The 20,412-nt window shown below is 39.7% G+C and overlaps 2 protein-coding genes across 2 annotated transcripts in view; both read left to right on the forward strand.

The window, feature by feature from the left end:
* The window catches only part of LOC309500510 (uncharacterized protein), a gene marked incomplete at its 3' end in the record, with an annotated part of 93,583 nt that overhangs the window by 17,991 nt on the left and 55,180 nt on the right, over nt 1–20,412 (forward strand). The window lies entirely within an intron of this gene.
* ap1m1 (adaptor related protein complex 1 subunit mu 1) overlaps nt 1–20,412 on the forward strand; it is a 35,150-nt gene that overhangs the window by 12,341 nt on the left and 2,397 nt on the right. Inside the window, exons 8-11 of the mRNA XM_082173111.1 lie at nt 565–636; nt 727–885; nt 1,025–1,150; nt 19,410–19,485. Coding sequence (XP_082029237.1) covers nt 565–636; nt 727–885; nt 1,025–1,150; nt 19,410–19,485 — 433 coding nt within the window. The remainder of the gene's footprint in view (nt 1–564; nt 637–726; nt 886–1,024; nt 1,151–19,409; nt 19,486–20,412) is intronic.

A 20,412-nucleotide genomic window follows, 5' to 3' on the forward strand; every position in this document is an offset into this window, starting at 1 on the left:
AATAATAAAATTGCGGTATAGACCAGTGTCTGTCAATATTAAACCGCATAAAGACTATTTAAATAGGAATCATGCATGTTCTGCGTCCTCTGTGAATGAATGGCACAGACGCGTTGTTTCATTTACCACACACACACACACACACACACACACACACACACTGAGGCACGCATGACGCTCGCGATGTTTTCAGCCTATATGAGGACATTAATGTACTTCATCAACACAGCCGCTCACAGCTTCATTTGAGAAAAACTCATAAAACACAGAGAGACTCAAAGGTCTACACGGCAACCCGTCAAAATAAAAGGTTGGTTTAACCTTTGAAGAAAGTTTTGATGAAATCATTACATTTTAAATAATTGGTTACCATTAAACCATTAAAATGGACTCAAGAAAACTAAAAATCAACTGGGGAAGTATGATATCTATTAGTTAATGTTCATATATATTTATTTATTTATTTATTTTAATGCTGTCAATCGATAAAGAAAAAAAATTAACTAATTAATTGCAGATTTTTTTTTACTGATTTTTTTTTCTTTTTTTCTTGTGTGTGAACAGGTGAAGCCGCTGATCTGGATCGAGTCTGTAATTGAGAAGCATTCGCACAGCAGAATCGAGTACATGATCAAAGTGAGAACACATCCATCTATGTGAATATTGATTTTATGCCGACACACAGCATCTGAATTGACCCTCGTGTTTCGTCTCTTTTACTCTAAGGCCAAATCTCAGTTTAAGCGACGATCCACTGCCAACAATGTGGAGATTCATATTCCCGTCCCGACCGACGCAGACTCGCCCAAGTTTAAGACCACAGTGGGCAGCGTGAAGTGGGTCCCGGAAAACAGTGAGATCGTGTGGTCCATCAAGTCTTTCCCTGTAAGAAACGCATGCAGTCTGTTGTGCTATTATACATTAATGATAACTACTAGCTGAGGAGTGAAAGTAACATCAGCACTGCAGAAACTCATGTGTGTGTGTGTGTGTGTGTGTGTGTGTGTGTGTGTGTGTCTCTCAGGGAGGTAAGGAGTACCTGATGAGGGCTCATTTCGGGCTGCCCAGCGTGGAGGCGGAGGACAAAGAGGGAAAACCACCGATCAGTGTGAAGTTTGAGATTCCCTATTTCACCACTTCTGGAATACAGGTAATGAACCATCACGTTAGCTACGCTTTTGTCCAGAGTCAAACTGATGTGCAAAATTGCATAAGACTTCTGCGTATATAAAGCACCATTTCCATCCCATGTGTTCAAGAGAACAAAATCATTCCTGGGAAATTGGTGCAAAATATCAGTAATAAAAATGAAAGTTGCTGCAGTCGGGGAAGAAACTGGCTTGTGACGGTCAGAGCTTCACCATTCCAAAACTTTTGCGCCGACAGCTGAGAAAACATGGACACTTCATCATCATCAACCAGTGAAGAAGAGCTTTTCATTTTCTTTAAAAGACAGAAAAGAAGGTTTTGGGAGCACCCAATCTTACAGAACAGAGAGTCTGAAGGGGAGTATGCTAATGTCCACTCTTAGTTTCCTTTTCCTCTCTCCTTTTTCTCACACAGGTGTCCCTGAGGTTTTTCCACAGTTTTTTTTTGCGTCTTCAACTAAACACAGTGCGTTTTGTAATGTCAATACACATTACATGTAACACACGAAGTAACAAGTTAAAATCATTCGACTAGAAACTGTAGATATCACACAAAGAGTTTATAGTAATACTAAAAGCAGCCCTAAATAGTCTCACTACATTTTGTTACATGTTCAAAGTAAACACGGTCTCTGTCTCGATCTTTGACGATAATAGTGTTAGTAAATAAACTTTCTCTCCCAAATGTAGTTTAGCTTGCTACCCTACACAGCACAGGACTATACAACGACTAAAACTATCACACAACACACTCACAGTCGAGATAACCGAGTTGGTTTGCGATGCTACGCCACACATTGTCTTTCAAATCGTTGTCCTTGTAGTATGTGATTGGCTGAAGCCTTTTCTGTCGCCGCAAAAGTAAAAAAAAATCGACATCGAAGCGAAAAAAATAAAAGTTGTTTTTCCGTGTGGAAGCACTCATTAATAATAATAATAATAATAATAATAATTCATTACATTTATATAGCGCTTTTCTCGGCACTCAAAGCGCTTTACATAGAAGGGGGAAATCTCCTCAACCTCCACCAATGTGCAGCATCCACTTGGATGATGCGACGGCAGCCATATTGCGCCAGAACGCCCACCACACACCAGCTTACTGGTGGAGAGGAGACAGTGATGAAGCCAATCAGTATATGGGGATGATCAGGAGGCCATGATGGACAGAGGCCAAGGGGCAAATTTGGCCAGGATGCCGGGGTTACACCCCTACTCTTTCGAAAGACATCCTGGGATTTTTAATGACCACAGAGAGTCAGGACCTCGGTTTAACGTCTCATCCGAAGGACGGTGCTCTTTGACAGTATAGCGTCCCTGTCACTATACTGGGGCGTTAGGACCCACACAGACCACAGGGTGAGCGCCCCCTGCTGGCCTCACTAACACCTCTTCCAGCAGCAACCTGGTTTTCTCAGGAGGTCTCCCATCCAAGTACTAACCAGGCTCAGCCCTGCTTAGCTTCAGTGGGCAACCGGTCTTGGGCTACAGGGTGACATGGCTGCTGGATGTTGGATTACACACACAGCTGATCAAAACATAAAACAATTGCGCGAATTGTGCGTCAAAATCGCGTCCAGTGTGAAAGGACTTTAACTAATGTTAACTAACGAACCTTATTGTAATGTATTAACTAACATTAACTAACGAGTAATACATTTGTTACAGTATTTATTAATCTTTGTTAATGTCAGTTACTAAAAATACAGCTTGTTTGTTCATGTTAGTTCACAGTGCATTAACTAATGTTAACAAATACAACCTTTGATTTGAATAATGTATAAGCAAATGTTATAATCAGGGCTGTCAATCGATAAAAAAAATGTAATCTAATTAATTACATACTGTGTGATTAATTAATCTAAATGAATCGCATACATAATTTTTTGCTGTGAAAGTATTTTAAATATTTCAATTAAAATGAATCAGTGAATAATCAGCATTAGTGACATTAAAGTTCAAAAACTCTTATTATTATTATTTTCACTGTTCAAATAATGGCCATAACAATCAACAATAAGACCTAATATGCTGAGGAAATAAATAATAGGTAATTGTGATTGCTCGTTATTTTTTTCTCAGATTAATTAATACAAATTAACGTGTTATTTTGACAGCCCTAGATATAATTATCATTATTATTAACTAAGATTAATAAATGCTGAAGAAGTATTGTTCATTCTTAGTTAATGTTAACTAATTGCAAAGTGTTACCAAAAGTAGCTCAGGTATTATAGTGTAAGCATCACTTTTACTTGTTACGACTAAACGTAATGCTGACGCATTTTTAATGCATTACATCTTTAACAAAAAAATATTTAATCATTTAATAATGATTAAATGTGTTTCTGATGAATGTGTAAGAGCTGTGTCAGTTTTCAGAGAGTAGTCTCCCTCACCTGAGCAGATTTCTGATGTCATCATCATGATGCGCTTCCTGTTTTTGGCGTAAGGTGGCGCTGTGGACTGTGTAGTTGATGAACTGGTATTGTCCCAGATGCTGAACACCTGTTGCTCAAATGTGTGCTGTGTTTCCCTTTCACACCCATAGATGGCGCTATTAATCTGTATTTTGAAGGATTTATACACTGAAAGTGACAATCAAGTTTTTTTTTTTGGTAATACATTAATAAATGTTTGATTACCAAAATCACACACCCCTTATTGACAATACACTCCGCTTCATTACTAGTCTATGACCAACTCTCAAAAGTAAATTAATTTCACATAATAGCATGTTGCTGCTGTGTTGAGCAATGTTGTCTTGTTGAAATGCTCTTTAGGAAACCTTGTTATTGTCTGTGTACTTTTTCCACGTCTTGGCAAATCTGTGGTGGAATGGGTTCACGTATTGCAACCGAGTAAAAGCAATAGTTCACCTTAAAAATGGAAATTCTGTAATGAATTACTCATAACTTTGTTCATTTTTGAAAAACAAATGGAGAAACCTGAGAGATTTCTGTCCATTCGCCTTAAACTCTGATGCTTCTGAAAGTGCATAAAGAGATCGGCAAAGAAATTTCGGCTTAATCCTAGTCCTTTATATGATTTAACTGATTTAATTTAAGCTTTTATTCACAAATAAAGATTGATCAAGGCACATAGAGCACTCAAATATGGTCAAACATGCTTGCTTTGACACCAAAATGCAACCTAGGGTCTTTTTGATAATCTACTCGAGGCAAACTTTCGTGTAAAAGCATAATTAGAATGGAAACGCCACTTTTAAGTTTGACCGTATTTTTGTTTTCGGTTAAATTGCCTTGTGAATGGGAGTGCTTGGGGCACGACTATGATAGCATCAAAATCGCTATTTTTAAAACACTAATACGGCTCGACACAACATGAAACTGTGCTGGAAGTATCACCAGGGGCTCTACACATGAACTCCAGCATTGAGAACATTGTTTGTGCACACAGAGTTTACTAAAAAGAAAGGTTTTGAACAACTCACTCCGTCCGAAAATAGTCGATCTCCGAATGCGAATGAACTGACTCTGAATTTTAGTATTACTTCTTATATGAGGATCCTTTTTCAAATACAAGGTCAATATTGATTTTCACTGACGACAAAACAACAAATCATCCGTGAATTTATATGGAACTAAGCTTTAGGAGCTTTCCATCTTTACTCGCCTCCCTGTTACGTCGCATTCGGAGATCGACTACTTTTGACTGACAAAATGCCGGCGGACGGAGTGAGTTGTTCAAAATTAGGGCCGCACGGGAAAATGTCATATTGCGATAATTGAGGTCAATATTGCGATTGCGATATAATAAAACAAATGGTTTCATGAGTCAACTTGCTTGGACAAGGAAAATAAATGCACACACAGATTAGTGATAATCTGCCTAAAGAAAAAAGTTCTTTAGTCAAGAGCAGTGAGTGTTTTTCTCAGTTCCCTTTGTTCTTTGATTAACTTTAGCGACAGATATAATTAGTGGCTACTGTGTACTGTCCCTTTAAGAGCAGCCGCTGCTGACAGAGATGGATCTCACACGCGCCTCATTCTCTCCAGAGTCACAACTCTTCACGTTCATCATAAGACTTCTCTTATGTTATGAAGATACTCGACAAAAAGACATTTTGGCATAATTGTGTGTGTTATTGTTCGTTCAAGCGTGAAAGAGAACTGTATTGTGGGCTGTTTTGTGCGCACGCACGATATTAGCGCGAGTCTTTCTGTGTGTCACAGTCAGGACATTCACAGGCAGCGAGCTCTTTTTTGTCTTATCGCGCATGAATGGTTTAAAAGCATATGCATGAATAAGAGCGGGATCATGTAACACTAGCCAAAGGATGCCATAAGAGTTTGCGTTAACAGCGCTAATTTGTTTATTTAATATAAAATCGCAGCATTTTGCATCATATAATCGCGTAGGCTTGACATCGCGATTGCGATATGATTAATCGTGCAGCACTATTCAAAATCTTTCTTTTTAGTAAACTCTGTGTACACAATGTTCTCAATGCTGGAGTTCATGTGTAGAGCCCCTGGTGACACTTCCAGCACAGTTTCATGTTGTGTCGAGCCGCATTAGTGTTTTAAAAATAGCGATTTCTGATGCTATCATAGTCGTGCCCCAAACACTCCCATTCACAAGGCATTTTGACCGAAAACGAAAATACGGTCAAACTTAAAAGTGCCGTTTCCATTCTAATTATGCTTTTACACGAAAGTTTGACTCGAGTAGATTAACAAAAAGAGCCTCGGTTGCATTTTGGCCAGAGTTACCCTGATCTTTATTTCATTAAAAATATCAATTTGTGTTTTGAAGATGAATGAAAGTCTTATGGGTTTGGAACGACATGGTGAGTGAATGATGACAGAATGAACTATTTTTGGTGAACAAAAACTCTCACGGGAACTACACTCTTTGTTATGGTAAGATATCTATTTTTTTGGGGAGTGTAAATGAGGGTTAGATGTTTTTATCGTTGATCGAAATGACACAAATTCCTGTACACACAGTCTCTGGTAAACGTGTTGTGAAATCTGAATGTGCATCTGTCCCACACACTGCATCGGTTTCATTCATGAAAAAGTAAATATGGCGTCTGACACCAGTGTTGTTGACTAAAACTATTAAAAACCATTTTTGTTCATTAAAATAAAGCTGAAATAAAATATAAATATTAGATGAAAGACGTAATCTTAAAGGAGAAGTGTTGCCACTGAAATAAAATACATTGTATGTTACTAAAGTTACTTTTAATAAAAATGAAAGCTAAATAAAAACAAGAATGAATAAGAAAAAGCACTTCACAAATGTATACATAAATATGAAATATTAAAATATTAAAATTAAAGCTAATTCAAAATATGAATACATAAATAATACTAAAATATCACTATAGTGTACTGTTATATTGGTCTATGAAAGCAGAATATTTAATAAATATGTATTCTGCTGGAGTTCTGCTTTAAAAGACATAAAATCATTCACGCAAAATGAATTCTGTTTTTTCAAACTTTTATGATTTTTTTCTTGCCAACTTTTTCTTGACTTTCTTTCTTGAAGAACACAAAAGATAATTTGAAAATGTGTTGTTGTCCATACAGTGAAAGGCAGTGGGGTCCAGTCAGTGTAGTTTGTGTTTGACTGTATGGACAGAAACAGACACATTCCTCAGAGTATCTCCTTTAGCCCAGAACAACATGTGTGTGTCGAGATGATGACAGATCTGTGGCTGAAGCATCTCTCTAAAGCAGCGTGAGTGTGTCATGTGTCTCGTACACGAGTGTGGGTTTTGATTGTGTTGCATTAGAATAAACCGTTTAAGTTACTTGCTGTTGGAGCACCAAAGCTGTGTGTGTTTGAGTGTGTTTGTGTGCGTGTGTGTGCGTGTGTGTGTGACGGTGTCCTGGTCCAGACAGTGGCGGCCGGTCAGAGCCAGGACAGACAGAACAGAACCGCAGCTCCTGCTGAATCTTGTGTTTAGCAGACGGTGTGTTTATTTGTTACGGTCAGTCGTGTGTTTCTCAGGCCTCAGCAGTTTTTCAGGCGGGCAGAGGAGAGGAGAGGACAGGACAGGAGAGGAGAGGAGAGGACAGAAGAGGAGAGGAGAAGACAGGAGAAGAGAGGACAGGAGAGGACAGGACAGGAGAGGAGAGGACAGGAGAGGAGAGGAGAGGACAGGAGAAGAGAGGAGAGGACAGGAGAAGAGAGGAGAGGACAGGAGAGGAGAGGAGAGGACAGAAGAGGAGAGGACAGGAGAGGAGAAGAGAGGACAGGAGAGGAGAGGACAGGAGAAGAGAGGAGAGGAGAGGAGAGGACAGAAGAGGAGAGGAGAGGACAGGAGAAGAGAGGACAGGAGAGGAGAGGACAGGAGAGGAGAGGACAGGAGAAGAGAGGACAGGAGAGGAGAGGACAGGAGAGGAGAGGACAGGAGAGGAGAGGAGTGGAGAGGACAGGAGAAGACAGGGCAGGAGAGGAGAGGACAGGAGAAGAGAAGAGAGGAGAGGACAGGAGAAGACAGGAGAGGACAGGAGAGGAGAGGAGAGGACAGGAGAGGAGAGGAGAGGACAGGAGAGGAGAGGACAGGAGAGGAGAGGACAGGAGAGGACAGGAGAGGAGAGGACAGGAGAGGAGAGGAGAGGACAGGAGAGGAGAGGACAGGAGAGGAGAGGACAGGAGAGGAGTGGAGAGGAGAGGAGAGGAGAGGAGAGGACAGGAGAGGACAGGAGAGGACAGGAGAGGAGTGGACAGGAGAGGACTGGAGAGGAGAGGAGAGGACAGGAGAGGAGAGGACAGGAGAGGACTGGAGAGGAGAGGAGTGGAGAGGACAGGAGAAGACAGGGCAGGAGAGGAGAGGACAGGAGAAGAGAAGAGAGGAGAGGACAGGAGAGGAGAGGACAGGAGAGGAGAGGAGAGGAGAGGACAGGAGAGGAGAGGACAGGAGAGGAGAGGACAGGAGAGGAGTGGACAGGAGAGGACTGGAGAGGAGAGGAGTGGACAGGAGAGGACTGGAGAGGAGAGGAGTGGAGAGGACAGGAGAAGACAGGGCAGGAGAGGAGAGGACAGGAGAAGAGAGGAGAGGACAGGACAGGAGAGGAGAGGACAGGAGAAGAGAGGACAGGAGAGGAGAGGAGAGGACAGGAGAAGAGAGGACAGGAGAGGACAGGAGAGGAGTGGAGAGGAGAGGACAGGAGAGGAGAGGACAGGAGAGGAGAGGAGAGGAGAGGAGAGGACAGGAGAAGACAGGAGAGGACAGGAGAGGAGAGGACAGGAGAGGAGTGGAGAGGAGAGGAGAGGAGAGGACAGGAGAGGACAGGAGAGGACTGGAGAGGAGAGGAGTGGAGAGGACAGGAGAAGACAGGGCAGGAGAGGAGTGGAGAGGACAGGAGAAGACAGGGCAGGAGAGGACAGGAGAGGAGTGGACAGGAGAGGAGAGGAGAGGACAGGAGAGGACTGGAGAGGAGAGGAGTGGAGAGGACAGGAGAAGACAGGGCAGGAGAGGAGAGGACAGGAGAAGAGAAGAGAGGAGAGGAGAGGAGAGGACAGGAGAGGAGAGGAGAGGAGAGGACAGGAGAGGAGAGGACAGGAGAGGAGTGGACAGGAGAGGAGTGGAGAGGAGAGGAGTGGACAGGAGAGGACTGGAGAGGAGAGGAGTGGAGAGGACAGGAGAAGACAGGGCAGGAGAGGAGAGGACAGGAGAAGAGAGGAGAGGAGAGGACAGGACAGGAGAAGAGAGGACAGGAGAGGAGAGGAGAGGACAGGAGAAGAGAGGACAGGAGAGGACAGGAGAGGAGTGGAGAGGAGAGGACAGGAGAGGAGAGGACAGGACAGGAGAGGAGAGGAGAGGAGAGGACAGGAGAAGAGAGGACAGGAGAGGAGAGGAGTGGAGAGGAGAGGAGAGCAGTCGAGCTGCAAGAGTGTGTGTGGGACGTGTTCAAGCAAACGTTCTCCTGCAAACAGTTTGATGCTTGTTGATCTGAAGATCTTGGATTGAGCTGGATTCAAAATCACGCCCTTTTTAGATTTTAAATGAGCAGAAATGAAAGATTTTTAATTGTTTTGTTCAGCTTGATCGCATTCAGGTTCTCTTTTACAGAAAGAAATCAGAATAATCATACGAGTCCTACAAATCTCTGAATTTCTGGAGGCAGGGCTGTCAATCAAAATGAAACCGATATCGCAAGATGTCTCAGTGAGATTATTAAATCACAAATGCTGTGATTTAATTAAGCGTGTGAGATCCTGATCCGCCTGTTCTCAGAGCGCCTCTTATCTCTGATGATGCGTTTACATCTGTTCCTGTTTGAGAAGCTCGGATGTACGTCACAATTAAGAAGAAAAGATTATTGCAACTTCCGTTTCATGCCTTCCATGGTTTAACAGAGAAATTAAGACCGCCTTATTCTACTAATTATGCTTTCTATTATATTATTAATATAAAATGTATTGTTTTATAGTAATTATATTATTAAATAATTTTTCTTAAATACTCATTTTTTTATTTTACAGTGGAATGTTAGTTTACTAATAATAGTATTCTTTCTTTTAGTAATAATAGTAAAATTATTATGGTAAAAATGAAGAAATAATAATTAAAATTTGTATTATTAGAGCTCCACAGTGTATAATAATAAATTATTATTATTATTATTTTATATCAATATTGATATATAATCACAAATATTGCCCTACAGAGAAGCACTGGAAACAATACTTTTTTTAATTCTCATTTTAAATTGCAGTTGCAATTTTTATCAGAAAATATATTATATTATTAACATAACATTTATTTTTATATTTATTATATTATTATATAATTTTTCTTAAATACTGATGTTTTATTTTACAGTGGAATTAGTGTAATAATAATACTAATATTTATTTTAGTAATAATAGTACAATTATTATAGGAAAAAAATGTAAATAAAAAAATTAGAGTATAATAATAATTATTCTTCCTTATATAATTTTTTTATACCAATATTGATATATAATCACAAATATTGCCAAATTGTGCAGACCTACAAACAAGCATTGAAACCCAGAATTCTTCTTTGCACTTGCAATTTTTATCAGAATTTTTATTATTTTTATTTTTTTTTAAATATTGATTTTATTCGATTTCCCCAAATTTTGCAGCAGGTGATATTTGTGCGTCTGACCACTACTGCACCAGCACAACACGCATGACTTGAGGAATCATGCATGTCTGGAGTGCAAACGCTGCTGGGGTTTACTTTGCTCTTCTTCTTTTCTCATTGCAGATGCTTGATCTCTTATATAATGTTGTGTTTGTAGGCGTTCACAGGTCAGTAGCGTGTGCTGACTGACGGCCGTTGAGCGCAGACAGGTGTGTGGAGTGATGAAGTGCTCTTGAAAGGAGACATTCCTCCTTCAGCTCCCACAGATGATAGATGTGTTCTCCGGAGGCGTAGACGGACTCAGAGACACTGTAAATATTGAAAAATAAACAAAACAGACCTGATGGATATTCATGTTTGTTTTCGTAGATCAGGGAAAGGTGTATTCCAGGTCTCGATAACCACCAAAAATACTTCAGCATCATCACTCAGTTCAGTAAAAATAATTTTTAATGCAAATGCACTTGTAAACTGTAATACACACATAAACTATTCGAAAATGCTGCTTGAAAGCTAAAAAACGCATTACTTATGCTTAATATCTGAGGATTTGTTCAGTTCAAATGTTTTTCAGTGTAACATAATGTTAGCATTGTTTGATATTCAGCTGTTTTTGTCTATAACCCACAAACCAGACGAACAATCGACAATAAAATCCACAAACCGCACACTTAAATAGCAGTCTGACTGCCGTGACATCAGATTAAATTACAGAGAATCAAGAGAGTTTGACGGTGAAACAGCAGTTTTTCGAGCTGCTATTCGACTGAACTCTGTGCGACCTCGAGTGTGATGTTCACAAAGAACTAGTTCAATAAAATTACCTCTAATTTTAAAACGGGAGACGCTTGAAAGGTCGGGAACGGTAGATTTCCTCTATATAATGGTAAGTTGTGTTCGTCAGCCCACGCGCGCGGATATCAAACTCAATTTCCCCCCCCCCCCCCAAGAGTTGAGGATGTTTGGGCAAAAAAATGATGAGGGGAAAGTCAGATTTAATTAAGCGCTGAACTTGTGTGAGATTTCCTCTCTCTCTCTCATTTTTGTGTCGTTTTCATTTAGCGCTTTTCATCTGCTTCCCAGCTGTCCTGATCTCCCCCGAACGTCTTCCTCCTCTAAAAAAAACCAAACAATTACAGCTTTGGGAACGTAAAATGCATGTTAGTTCTTCCATAAATCAAGACGTATCGCGAAGAAGCCACATCTGATCCTCAGTGGGCTTCAATTAGAGTTGAATCAAAGTCTTTTGATAACCTTTGATAAACTTAGTGTAATATATAATAATACATTTCTGTGTTTATTCTTTAAGGAGAGTTTTTCTGGACTGACTTTGTCCAATGTTAAATCTGAATCTTGAAGCAAAACCATTTGATTAGTGTCTATTATTATCATTATTATTATTTTTTGTTGTATTTTTCCCTGCCTTTGCCGTTTGTCTTGTGTTTTACATTGTCATTTCATTCAAAATGTGCATTTTAATATCATTAAAATGGCATGTAAGTTAGGTTATAATATGACAAACATTGCGAAATATTTACAACTCGAGTTGCACATTCTACTATTTGACTATCATGTAACTAAAGTTCACCCGTTTCACTGTGTGTGCAAATGCATGTTGTAATATTACATTTATGTTGTTGATATTAGGAGTGACACGATCCGCCTTTTTTACCTCCGATACCGATTCTGACACTGAGTACCGATCCAATACGAAGGCATCAAGCTTGACTTAAAGGGATGGTTCGGAGTAAAATCAACCCAGGGTCCTTTGCACCATGACCTCGAGCCAAACACCCCCCCCAGAAGCCTTTTTCCCCTTGGTTGAACATTATTAAAGTTAGAGCTTATTTAGAGATATCAGCCGAATGTCTTATTGCAGGCGCTAATGGATCCAAGGTTGTATCTCGTAAATTACCCCACTAATAATGCCCAGAATGGTGCCAAACTTCTATAGTAGCACAAATAGGTTCTGTACTCATAAAACTAGGCATTGGAAAGTTTTTACATACATCAGGAGTTTATTTAAATAACACTTACCTGACGGCTAATGCTAACGCTAACCCGGACGTCGACGTCACTTCCATGATTTGGGAAAAGCACGTAAAATTTGGCTCGAGGTCATGGTGCAAAGGACCCTAGATTGATTTTACTCCGAACCATCCCTTTAAACATTATTTTCCTGACTTTGTAAAACAATATACAGACAAAATATATACTATATAATTAAAAGACATATAAAATTTTAAGCGCAGATTTTTAATATATATATATGTATGTAGGATTGATATAGTTGCTTCATCTCTCTCACGCACACACACACACACATATTAAACATACATACGAATAAATAAATAAAAATATATATTTATTTATACATACAGTATATACATTTATTTATTTGTTTCTTTTTTTATGTCCCCCATACGTCTTACTCTTCAAAAGACCAAACGATAACCGCTTTGCAGAGGGAAAATGCATGCTAGTCCTTCCATAAATCAAGACCATCACAAATCGGCCACATCTGATCCCCAGTGGGCTTCAATTAGAGACGCATGACGAAGAGTCAAGTCAACTCGACTCGGCTCCACGGTGAACTTGTTGACTGCTTGGTTCCCGTGAGAGAGGCAGTCTGGGTGCTGACCTGGTCGGAAACCTCAGGAAGGCTTTGATAACCTCTCCCGTCTCCGTGTCCTCCCGCTCCGTACACCAGCCTGTCTCCTGGCCTGAGCGCCAGGCGTCGAGTCCCCTGCCATTAACGCCGCCAGCTGATTGTGCGGCTTTGGTCAAGCCTCAAGCCTCGGGCCGTTTGTCTAAGACTGTCCGACCGCATCGAGAGATCTGCAGTCTGTCTCGATGCACTGGACAGTCTGGTGGCCTTTGGACTATTACCAATAGTCTGTCCTGGTCACAAATAGACACATGCATGTGCTGAAAGCGTGCTATTTTTAGGGTTTTATATGAAAACGGGAATAGGTTTCCCAGCACGGCTATATTTATGTTCTGATGAACGTCGTGTGAAAGCGTGAACGCTGGCAGTTTTTCTGATCCTCGAAGTGCTCGGCTTCTGCAATTAAAGTTGCTTTTCTGTCGATAAGTGTTGTGTGTTTGCACACTGTTATTAGGTGGAACGTGCAGCATCTCATTGCCGGTTCTGCAGTAAATGACCGTTCCTCTATTACCGTCAGGAGCTCATCGGCTCTTGAGGGCACAGACTTTGTAGACGTGTAATTTTCTCAAATATTTCTAAAACACAAACAATCTTTAACTCCCTAAAGCTTTGAGCCCTTCAGGGCCGTGATCTCACGTCAGAGCTATGGCCTAATATGACATGTTCGAGTCTGGCTCGCAACATTTTCTGAGGTCATTACAAACCGATCTTGTCGTATTTCTATTGGTGGCATCCAGAAAAGTGCCATAAAGGCCTAAAATAAAATGTATTTCATTTTTGAACCACAGATTCAGGATAGGACTACAACTAATCTTTTATTATCTTTTATTATAATCTTTAAAAAAAAAAAAATATATATATATATATATACACATATAAATTATTATTTTAGCCATATTTCTCAGTTTTATTAATAAAACCAGGACTGTTTGGTGCAAAATAATATAAAATAAATATAATACATTTTAGTGTTGTTGATTTTAAAGGAGACTTTTTTCTAAATGGTTTTGGTTCTGGTGATTTTTGATCAAAATTTGACTCTTGAAGCAAAACCACAGTGTTCATTTTGACTGTTTATGTTGTTTTAGTCATAGTTTTTTGCACTTTAAATTTGCTCTCATCGCGTCATGTCACATTATTATATATAATAAATAAAATAACAAAAAAATCGTGTTACTATGTGTTATGGAATGGGCTTACGAACAAAGTTACAAGCCACTCTGCATTTTCACTGGCCACAATTTTGACTGATACTATGGAGAAAAACTGCCATATAGATATTTTTATATAATCTCATAATTTGGCAGCAGGAATATTAGGCTACTGTCACTTTAAGACCTGACGCACGGATCCAATATACTGTTACACGTGTTTTCTTTCTCAACTGTTTACGTTCACTTAATACATAACTGACTCTGTTTACGTGAATACTCACCAAGACCGGCATTTTGTCATTATTTTGTGTGTATTTGACTGTTTAAGTGCAGTAAGAAGCGAAAAAGAACTCAGTTTAGTCCTGAGAGTGAGTAAAATTATGAAATTCAAAGCCCTATAACAACAACAACAATATTCATCCAGAGCAAAAGAAAGGAGTGAGTGAGTGGAGGCGGGTTTGTGCGTCACTCGCTGTCGGAGAGATGAGAGAGAGAGAGAATGCACAGCTGGTATCTTCTATCTCTTCTGCGGAAAATGAGTATTGGAAGCATTTCCGATATTTCGGTATAGTTTATTATAGTATACACTTAGTTTATTATTTCAAATGCCTTTTTTTAAAAGACTACGATTGAAAAATGTATATATTATATAAAATTCAAATGCCTTTTTTAAAAGACTACGATTGAAAAATGTATATATTATATAAAATTCAAAGTGTCTAGTAGGAGTGACTGCATTACACCCACATTTGGCGGGTTGGTGGGTGTTAATGTGAAGCCCGGTGTTAATGCCTTGTATTGTTTTTCCCTCGTCATGATGTTGTCAACAGTATGTTTTAATGATGCATCTTTGTCCATCTCATTATCAGTCTAAAAACAACCCTGAAGCACTGTCGTTCAGCAACATCCCTCATGTATATTCTGTTTTCTTGTTTACATAGTGAGTGAATGATGCATGCAAAGAGCTGAGTCAGCGACAGGTCGAGGATTTGATGTGTGTGTGTGCGTGCGTCTGTGGCCGTTTCTGTTCGTGCAAGTCTGACTACCCGTCTCCGACTTTGAGCTCACTCCACAGGCCAGTTAGTTCATGCTAATGAGAGACTGGTGACCACGCAAATCTCAGCACTACCCACACGTCCAGCGTCCTCAGTGACAGCTACAAATACACACTTGTGTTCATGAAGGGCTGACCGAGCCAAAGGCGACCAAAAGCATGACATAAACTCAAACCGAATCGCTACATTTACACAAAACAAGCATCGCACAGTAGCTCGGATGGCTCTGCATTTAGACCTTTACAGTCTGGCCGTCTCGCCGTGCCCGTCTGCTGTTCGCTTGCACTGATGGTGGCCTGGGAAGTTTGTGTGAGCTGCACCCAAGAGTGGCACATCACCGGCCCACGGACGCCAGGACACGGTACTCCCAAAAATACCTCCTGAAACGTGCCCGCGCAAGGGTTGTCCTCATGCTTTAACTGGACCAAGTTCTTTTTTAAAAAAGCTGCATTGATACCTAGAATACATCTCTCATTCTGCGTAAGTCTAATTTGCGTCTGCAGGGCTATTTCTGAACGTTTAGACGGAGGTTTTCAGAGAGAATGGACTCCACGATTAGAACAAAACGCTCGGTAGATTAAAAACCCTGCAAAATCAACACACACACACTGAGCTGCTGGAGGACGCGCTTGGACAGGACTACTGTAATTTCATTTGTCTTAAACGTCCACCCTGATCTCGAGAGATGTTTAAAGGTGACTAGCGACATCAAATGGAATTTATGGCAAAAATAAAGATAGCTTCCAAAATAAAATCCCCAAACACTCCTACCGCCCCGTCCACCCCCGTCTATCATTGTTCTGTCAAACAGATAGTAACTTACTCATTGACTTCATTTTAGAGTTCATGCCTGTCCTTCAGAAAAGTGAATGACCGATTTTGCTTGAAAAAAATAATATAAAATAATAAAATTAAATTTATAAAAAATTGATTTTAAAAATAGATTGTTCTGTAAAAACAGATTGTAACTTACTCATTGACTTCATTTTAGAGTTCACATATATATATATATCATAATATGGGGGGGGGGTTTTGATTATGCTTCTAAACATGAAACTAAACCGCCAGTATGAGGCGACAAGTGTCCGTCTTAATGACCGAGTCATTCATTAAAAAAATACAATTTAAACGGCTGATTCATTCAAGAATGAGGGAGTTGTTTATGAAAGAGTCATTGAATCTTTCACTCAACCGATTCGTTCAAAACACTGAATCATTCAGTAAGGAAACACGGTTGAGTGTTGCTGTGATCGTTGCTGCTGAAATGTGTGTGTGTGTGTATATATATATATATATATATATATTAGGGCTGGGGGAATTAACGCGTTAATCTTTGCGATTAATTTGAAATGTTTAACGCGTCAAAAAAAAATAACGCAATTGACGCAGCACTTTTTTTTTGCCTCGTTTTAATGATTTCCTGTTGCGTCTGCTATTAAAAAGGCCGAAATATGCCGTCCCGCCCCTCCATGTTCGGCGGTCAGGTTTCATTCTCGGGCAGCTTTCATGAGCGGGTCTTTTCCGCTCGGTATGTGCGTCGCGCTCTGTGCTCCGCGCGCACGCGCGTGTGTGTGTGTATGTGTGTCGGCGCGCTCTGTGTTCCGCGCGCGCGTGTGTGTGTGTGTGTGTGTGTCGGCTCGCTCTGTCGTTAAATGGCCCAGCAGCGGCGCGCTCTCCGTTCCGTGTGTGTGTATGTATGTGTGTGTGTGTGTGTGTCGGCGGCTCTGTCGTTAACGGCCCAAAGGCTTCAATCATGTACTAAGCACTGGAAAAGTAAAGTCCACTCAAGTAACGTGAAATTTCTCTGTTGACTTCTGTTTGCTGAGCTGGTATAGTCATGCTGGGCAACAATGGTAAAATGACCTGCTCTGATCACATGCTCTGGTAATAATAGCTTTGTAGGACTGTATTTTGTTTTAATAATTCATAAAATAATAATAATAATAATCTGTTAAATTGATTATGTTGATTGATTATTGAAAAAGAATAATATATTGATATATTGATGTTTAATATTTTAATATAGGGCTATTTTCTGTTCCCTTTTTTTCCTGTGTTGTTTAATTAGGTGATTCTAAGTTTAAATATTGATGATTGCAAGCTTGGGGGAAGCGCAATTAATTGCAATTAATTACAGAAATTGTGCAATTAATTAGTTAATTTTTTTTAATCGATTCCCAGCCCTAATATATATATATATATATATATATATAAGCAAAATACACTAAAGTCAAGAGCTACTTGAGACCGTAAGAAACCACCCAGAATGCCATATCAAGCATAAGACTTTAAAATAGTTGTCTCAGCACATTAAACTTGCTAAACATAATTGACATGGGAAAATACAACACACTTCATCTCTAATTCCGAGTATCAGGGTATCTTGCCATCTCTTACAAAACGTGATTGTGCTCTTTCAGCATGTTTGGGAGGGTTGTGCAAAAAGCTTCTGTTGTGAGCAGTGATGCAAGGCCCCGTCGTAAGGTTGCAACGAGTGACTCAATAGCGCTCGGCACTGAAAGGTGCCGTTTCCCCAATCTCACTTCTTCATGCGCTTCCGCCCGTGGCGTTACTCTCTGCCACTTTCCCAGGCTCTGCTGCCCGTGTGATGCCCGCGCTGGCCTGACCCCGAAGCTAATGCTAAATTATGTTTAGATGACACAAGACTGGGATTTTTGTGCCATTGCGAGATATTCCCAAACCTAATTTTTTGTTGCATCATATTGCATATTGTCAATTGCATATGTGCAAGTAATACTTTGTGCATAAGACAAAGGCAATTATAAAAACCAATGCAATAAAATAAAAAAGAAGTGTGTAGGATTTATCATATTTCATACTTAAATACAATATTTTTGTTCGTTCTTTCTCTTTAAAGCCTCCTGTTGCCAACTTTGCACTGTAAAGATGTTGTGTGCAATGGAAAAGCAACTTAAATGTCGCATATAATAATAATAATAATTCGTTACATTTATATAGCGCTTTTTCTGAGACCTCAAAGCGCTTTACATAGAATGGGGGAATCTCCTCAACCACCACCAATGTGCAGCATCCACTTGGATGATGCGACGGCAGCCATATTGCGCCAGAACGCCCACCACACACCAGCTTACTGGTGGAGAGGAGACAGTGATGAAGCCAATCAGTATATGGGGATGATTAGGAGGCCATGATGGACAGAGGCCAAGGGGCAAATTTGGCCAGGATGCCGGGGTTACACCCCTACTCTTTTTCGAAGGACATCCTGGGATTTTTAATGACCACAGAGAGTCAGGGCCTCGGTTTAACGTCTCATCCGAAGGACGGTACTCTTTTGGCAGTATAGCGTCCCTGTCACTATACTGGGGCATTAGGACCCACACAGAGCACAGGGTGAGCGCCCCCTGCTGGCCTCACTAACACCTCTTCCAGCAGCAACCTGGTTTTCTCAGGAGGTCTCCCATCCAGGTACTGACCAGGCTCAGCCCTGCTTAGCTTCAGTGGGCAACCAGTCTTGGGCTACAGGGTGATATGGCTGCTGGCTTGCTGATTTAAAATATAATTTACACCGAACCAAAGGCACTATTGTTTTGCATCCCTCAAATGTTATTGGTATTTGAAGGAACTTAAGCAGATTTGACTGAATTAATTAACACACAGTGCATTTTATGGTGTCACAGTAAACACTAAAATGGCCTGACCCCGAAGCTAATGCTAAATTATGTTTAGATGATGCAAGACTGGGATTTTTGTGCCTTTGCGAGATATTCCCCAACCCCATTTTTTTTATTGCATACTATCACTGAACAATTGACCTTGCATATGTGCAAGTTATTGATATGTGCATAAGACAAAGGCAATTATAAAAACCAATGCAATTACCAAGAAAAAAAAGAGTGCATGATTTATCATCATATCGCATACTAAAATACAATATTTTTGTTCTTTCTTTGTCAATGTCAATGCCAATTTTATTAATATAGCACCATTAAGCACAGCCTAGGCTGACCAATGAAACATAACAATAAGATGATACAATATAATTAATAAAAACACAATTCAATAAAACTTACTCATTGATTTAATGCCAAATCATAAAAAAAAATGGGTTTTTAACTTTTTAGCCAACTTTGCACTGTAAAGATGTTGTGTGCAATGGAAAAGCAACTTATAGTAACTGTTGCATATCATGCTTTGACACTATTGTTTTGCATCCATCAAGTGGGTTGGTATTTCCATTTGGCTGAATGAATACACACACAATGCATTTAATGGTGTTACAGTGATGGTCTGTGTCTCGACAGGTGCGTTACCTGAAGATCATCGAGAAGAGCGGCTATCAGGCCCTCCCGTGGGTTCGATACATCACCCAGAACGGAGGTAAGACTCTCTCTCTCTCTCTCATCCTCTTTCTCATCCTCTCTTCTCTCTTTCTCTATTTTTGTCTTTGTTTTTCACAGCATTGCAGGTATTTAGCAACAATTAAGCAACGCGGTACAGAATGATGGGAGATTAGTGTTGAATGCGGAGGTGAAATTGTTCTGCGAAAAGAGGATGTTCAGGACAGACGCGTGGAGAGATGGCGAAACCCAGTTAAAATTAGAAACGCTCGTACAGTTTGTAGTACATAGTGTTGGACTTTTGTTTTGTGCAAAATTAGCATTTTTACGTTTGACACGTGCGCCACGTTACAGCCAAGAGCTGAGCCTCCGTTTGTTTCACTTATTTTATTAGTCAAAGGTGTTATTTTTTATATTTTTGAGTGGTATAGTAAAGCAATATATGATATGATTTGTATATAGGCTAATATAATCTGCTAAATGATTAAATATAATCCGATTGAAGGGAACCATAATAACAGTCATTGTAAGTAATAAAAATTGAATTCCAAAATAAAAAGTTGTTAAAAAAATAAAAAGTTGTTAAAAAAAATAAAAATTGAATTCCAAAATAAAAAGTTGTTAAAAAAAATTAAAATTGAATTCCAAAATAAAAAGTAGTTAAAAAAAATTAAAATTGAATTCCAAAATAATAAGTCAAAATAATCAAGGCATGTTTAATTAACACAAGAATGGGTTTAATAATTGTCATTTATATACCGAAATGTCAATTTGCATTTATTTTTGACATTTAGACATGAATTTTTTTTTTTTTAAAGGCACATGATGACAAACTAATTATCTAATCGTTTTATTAAAATGTAACTGATTCACAGGAGCGAGTTGAACTGTAATGCCAGTGTACCGCTGAGGTTTAAAGGGATAGTTCACACAAAAATGAATGACTTTCTTTGTTCGGCTGAACACA

Source organism: Leuciscus leuciscus (genome assembly GCF_965113295.1).
Source record: "Leuciscus leuciscus genome assembly, chromosome: 6".
NCBI classification, from domain to species: Eukaryota; Metazoa; Chordata; class Actinopteri; order Cypriniformes; family Leuciscidae; genus Leuciscus; species Leuciscus leuciscus.